At 45.0% G+C, this 6,244-nt stretch overlaps 1 protein-coding gene across 1 annotated transcript; it reads right to left on the reverse strand.

The window, feature by feature from the left end:
* Positions 1-3,252: 3,252 nt before the first annotated feature.
* LOC123044357 (pentatricopeptide repeat-containing protein At5g02860) lies at positions 3,253-5,785 on the reverse strand. Its single transcript, XM_044467082.1, has one exon. It carries the CDS (start codon positions 5,697-5,699, stop codon positions 3,312-3,314), a length of 2,388 nt encoding a protein of 795 aa, XP_044323017.1. The 5' UTR covers positions 5,700-5,785; the 3' UTR covers positions 3,253-3,311.
* Between the last annotated feature and the right edge of the window lie 459 nt (positions 5,786-6,244).

Raw genomic sequence — 6,244 nt, forward strand, 5'->3', positions numbered from 1 at the left:
AGCAAACAAATATATGTGTTTTCCTAGACTTTACCTTTTTCCTTGAACGCTGGCCATAGTAAGCCAACGGTTCATCATTATATGCTTCCAGAGTCTTGCCCTCATTAGCAGAATCTTCTTTGCGAGGACTTTCCTGAAGCAAATATGTACTCCCTCCGTTTCAAAATAAGTGTCGCTGATTTAGTACTCCCTCCGTCCGGAAATACTTGTCATCAAAATGAATAAAAGGGATGTATCTAGATGTATTTTAGTTCTAGATATATCCCTTTTTGTCCATTTTGATAACAAGTATTTTCGAACGGAGGGAGTACAACTTTAGTATAAGAACTGCTAAATACAAACAGACCAACAGAGCACAAGGGCAAAACGAACCAGGACAGTAGGAGGCGGTGTAGCTTGCGGTTCTTATTCAAGTGCTGCAATGGCCACAAGTAATTTAACAGAACCCTCCTTAACGGAAGTCCCCTGAAACAAACAACCATTAGGACAGCCACCACATACAGGTAGAAACATCCATTGAAGGCTATAAACAGGAGTCCCACCATTTTTACTGGGCTCTCCAGCAGCTTCAGCACCCAGTGGAAGCAGCTTATCCACTCTGTTGATGGCATTGGAGCAACCAGCCTCAAGTCCAACAAAGACACTGCTGCCATAAAGTTTAGGACCTGAATGCTATTGTCATCGCCATGGAAAGAATACCATGACACAACGAAATCCACAACATAACTCCTCCCAATCAAACCAAAGTTTCTACAGGCACAGTAGAGAGCAAAGCATATTTTTCAGATGCCAAAACATAAGCAGGTTTACCAACTAACTGATGAACTACATCACCAAAGATATTTCAACAACAGAACCTTCTCCAGCAGCCAGAATTGATATTCCGTACCTGTGTCATTAGCAAATGAAAAATCATGAGCTACAACAAAGCAAACCTCATGTAAGAAAGAAAGATTACAAAGACCAATCCAACCTTGGGCTCACAGTTTCTAGGTACTGGAAGGCCTAACCAAATCAATTGGAGACAATAGGCTTTCATAGGGAGAAAAAATCTCTTATGATGATTAAAGAGGTGCTGAAACATGAACATTCTCCTCACCTTGCAAAAAATGATAGGCAACTGCTCTGGAATTGTGCCTGGCTCAAGAAATATTGTAACCCCATTATCGAAAAGAACCAATTCTGCCTCATCCATGTCACTTACCAATCAGTTTTTTTATACCAACAATATACTAGTTCAGAGAAGGGGCAAGGTAAAATATATCTCTGCATGAAAAAAATTGGTGTATAGGGCAAATTAATTACTCTACTTCTACTTCTGTTGAATAAGTGGAATCACCTGCATTTAGAAGGGGTACACATCACTAGGAGAAACATTTTTTCCCATTCGAATTCTTACAGAAAATGAGCCATAATCCCAAGTTTAATTGATTTCCTCATGTTTCTTACCTTGTAGATAAATGCAGAACTACGGCCACATCTATCCTACCTTACCTCAAACATTATTAGCCCATCTTTCTTAACTTGCAAATAAATAACCTTCGAATTATGTAGAAACCATCCATTTTCTAATTAGAAATATGATAGAATGAGAATGAAAATTCTACATCCCAGTCAAAAATTAGAAAAATATGAAAACAGTCAAGCCTATTTGGTAATCAAATACTTGGATAACCTAATCATGACACATAACTTGAGGAAAATCCTCACTTATACATGGATATTTCCTGCAGAACACATAACTAATTTAAGTCTTGTCGCTTGAGGCAAAATTTATCAAGCACTACACTGCACAACACTTTTGTTACAGAAAAGAACAGCCATAGGCTAATACATCCATTATTCTCCTGTCAGATGCTACACTGAGATTAGTTGGTACTCCAAATGCTACACTGAGATTGCTTTCTGGTCTTCTTGAAGCTCCACCTTCTATGGGCTCCAGATGCACTTGATACGTCAGTACAACAACATCTTGCTATTTGTTTATGACTTGTTTTCCATTCATTTAAAGACTGAAAAACAGTTAACCTTTTCTGGACCCTACATATTCTAGCATCTGTTTGTTAAGTACCAGGTACTTTCTTGTAGGCTAAACAAATAATATACAAAATATGAATGCACATCGAGCAGTTTGGTAACTTAAGCATGTAATTAAAGCTTGAAATACCACAAGGCTACTACATTCAAGATAGTCTGTAACAAACCCCATCGGGAATATTCATCATGGGACCAAGTCACCAGAAACAAAGAAGCACGCCCCCGACCAAGGACAACACGGATACAGCATTACACAATCAACGCAACAATCAAGACATAAGGAAACAAAAATGGAGAGGAACAAAATCAAACCCTCAGATGCAGTGCAGGAACACGAATAGCCCGATGAAGCCCCGCAACCAGCCGCCACTGTCAACACCCCTGCCCAGCTGAAGACCAGAGAAGACTGATGCGAAAGACAAAGCCCCCAGCGGCAGAATCAGCTCCCCATGCCCGAGAACACAACAGGTGGAACCGAACACAGAGAACAGCGCTGCCCTCTCTGCGAACCTCTGTGAACCGACAAAGAACACACCCGCCCAGCCGCCACCGCCCACAAAACCAATAAAGCAGCGAGAGAGCAGACACATGCACCTGACACATAGGATAAAAGGCTCGCACGAACCGCCACGACTCACCACCGAGTAGGGGTAGGCCCATATACAGCGAACGACCAAAACACAGCCTCAAAACCGAGCCCACAACCGACTCTAAATAGCACGATGCACCAGGAGCCTCAAAATCAAGGGAGCTTAGTAACTTAGGTGATAGTGCATACAATGCAACCTCACAAATGAAAATGACAGATATTTCTTCCATTCAGAAATATATCATATGAACCTCTTTACCTTGACTACATACATTAAATAATTAGTATGACCTCACCGGATAAGGAAACAGATGAATCTGTGCATGTACTGGTTAGGAAAACTACCAGCAGATCGTATGTGGTTGGAGGATGTACAAACATGAGTTTTCAGCAAATTAATTAAGCAGAGAAAACTAAATGCATCTTACTGGTTTCTCTCAATATTTCTTTAGAGAAATGTAATACTCCCTCCGTCCCAAAATTCTTGTCTTAGATTTGTCTACATATGGATGTATCTATTCACGTTTTAGTGTTAGATACATCCGTATCTAGAGAAATTTAAGACAAGAATTTTGGGACGGAGGGAGTATGTACATATCCACTATGAAGTCCATGTTTGCCAAGGATAACTAAGAAAATAGTTATATCTACTTGTCGTGTCACAAATACAAACAAGGTTTGATGTTCAACCTCTATCTCTTGAAGTGTGCCTAGCCAACAGTTCTAGCAGTCTTTGCTGTTCTTGTTTGGATATTCCAGGATGAAGCTGAGGAAGGTTGCTAAGGAATGATTTGGCATCTGCTATCTTATCATGCCTACAGTACTCCTGCAGTATTGAATTGTAAGTTCTCTCATTGGGCTTGCAACCATGAGTAACCATATAACGTACTAAATCAATAGCCTCTTCAAACATTGAGTTGGCCACATAACTCTTAACAAAGATATTGTATGTTACAATATCTGGTACCAGGCCTGAAGATTTCATCTCAGAAAACAATCTTGAGGCTTCTTTCATCTGCCCTTTTCTTCCATATGCATAGATCATTGTGTTATAAGAATATCGATCCGGACGTGCACCACTCGACTTGATCTCGGTGAGGATATTTTCGCACTTTTCACAATCACCTAATCGAGAATACATATGCATCAAACTATTGTATGTTGCAGTGCTGAGGTTGATAGAACTTCCCTTCATGAGTGAAAGAATCTCCTCCACTTTCTTAACCATCCTATTTTTCCCATATACGGAAACCATTGCATTTAGGACGTTAATATCCAGAGAGCACCGCCTCTTCCTAAGTTCCAGGAATGCCTTCTCTGTTTCGGATAAGTTATTAACTTTGCTGTTGACCAATACCAACGTTTTCACCAGCCCGTGGTGTGACTCTATCTTCTCTGCATATATATCTTCTGACAAAGCTTTCATTTTGTCCAGCTTTTTTGCATTAGCATATGCATGAAGCAGTGAAGAGTAACTAAGCTCATCTGGCCTACAATCCAGATTCTCCATCTCAGCAAACAACTTTTCTGCCTGCTCCCAACGCCCACCACGAGCTAGTGCAGATAGAACAGCGTTATATGTTGATATGTCAGGATATATACCGGCTTCAATCATCCTCTTGTATATCTCCATTGATTGGTCAAACAAGCCACACCGACTATATGAAGTAATGAGTGAAACATATGTGTCCCGCTCAGGAACATAACCAGATTTCTTCATCTCCTTGAATACCCCAGACACCTCGGAATCTAAACCATTTTGACCAAATACCGCCAAGAGTGTGTTCCAGGTCACAACATCTGGCACAAATCCAGCAGACCTGAGATCGTCAAAGACAACCATCATCTCTGGGAACTTTCCCCTCACCCCATGCAGCTTGATCAATGCATTGTACGTGCACAAGTTTGGCTTACATCTATTCCTCAACATTTCATCATATGTCCCGATTGCTGCATCAATCTTGCCAGCCCTGTCAAGACCAGAAATCAGTGTCGTGTATGTAATGACATCCGGCTGAATTCCCTTAACCTCCATCTCCTCTTTGAGCTCTGCTGCTTCTTTCAACAACCCATCCTTTACATAGGATGAAATGAGCGAGTTGTAGGTTACCACACTGGGTGGACAGCCCCCAAGCTCCATCTCCTTGAGCACCCCAATTGCCGCATCATGCATCCGCGCCTTGCCATACACATCAAGCAGCGAATTGAATGTGACCTTATCAGGTTCGAAGCCAGCAGCCCTCATTTCGCCGAACACCTTCGCTGCCTCCTTATAGAGTGCACCACGCCGACAACAGCTAATGAGCGTGTTATATGTATACCTGTCCAGCGGAATCCCGTCGTTCTTCATGGAGTCCACGAGTGCCAGCACATCCTTCCACGGAACGGCAATCTTGGAGTACACATGGAGCACGACATTGTAGGTGACGGTGGCGGGCTGAATGCCGTTAGCCACCATACGGCGGAACACGGCAACCGCGTCCCGGAACCGGCTGGCGCGGGAGAACGCTGACACGAGAGCCGTGTAGGCGCTGGCGTCGGGTTCCGGCGCGGCGTCGAGGAGTGCGGAGGCGTCGGTGAGGCGGCCAGCGCGCGCGAGGACGCGGACGGCTGCCGGGAGCACGCAGGGATGCTGGAGGACGTGCTCACCGTGGAGGTCCCGCGCGGCGTGGAGAGCAGCGAGAGCGACGGTGGGGCGGCCGCGGGACGCGAGGGCGTTGAGCACGGAGGCGAGCTCGGAGGTTGGGAGCGCAGAGAGAGTGTCGCGCGCGGAGTCCGGGTTGGATAGTAGGGAGAGGAGCGCGCGGCGCGCGGGGAGGGAGAGGGAGGGCGGCAGGTTCCATGGCTGCCCCCCTCCGCCGCCCTGGCGGGTAGGGTTGTGCGGGCGGCCGAGGCGCGGCGTGCGGGAGGAGGAGGTGGGGGTCGGGTGTGAGGAGGAGAGGAGGGAGGTGGGGGAGAAAAGTCGGAGAGGGGAGTGCACGGGGGGCTGGTGGCGGAAGGTCTTGGAGGTGGGAGGCGGCGGCGCGGGCGCCCGGAGCGGGAGCGGGAGCGGGAAGGCGACCGTTTCGACCATGGCGGGCGGGGTTGCCGTTGGCTGGGGTTTAGGGGTTATGGCCGGTGAAGGGGTGGCTGGCTGGCACGGGCACGGCCGCACATGGAGAAGAGGACCGGATATGGGGGGATCTCCTATTCGGCGAACCGCGCGCTGGAAACCGGCCGCGCGCGCACACCCACGCTCCCCCTGCGCGCCCTTCTGGCCGGGCCATGTGGGGTCGAGGTGCCCCTTGTTTTTTTTTCGAGATTTAGAAAAAAGTTCTGACTTTCAAAAAATGTTCATGGATTCAGCAAAAGATGTTCACCGAATTCAAAACAAATCATGAATTAAAATTTAGTTCACGATTTCAAGACAATGAATTTTAATGAACATTTTTATGAGAATTTTTTAATAATAACGAACATTTTTGTATATTTGATGAAAACAAATTTGATTTCGATAAAAAAATGAACTCGCTGAACAAAAATTGTATTCAAGAACAGTTTTTTTTTATAAAAGGATGATATTTTAATTCAATGAATATTTTTTAATTTGATGAACAAATTTTGAATTTGATGAGCATT

Source organism: Triticum aestivum, chromosome 2B, assembly GCF_018294505.1.
Source record: "Triticum aestivum cultivar Chinese Spring chromosome 2B, IWGSC CS RefSeq v2.1, whole genome shotgun sequence".
NCBI classification, from domain to species: domain Eukaryota; kingdom Viridiplantae; phylum Streptophyta; class Magnoliopsida; order Poales; family Poaceae; genus Triticum; species Triticum aestivum.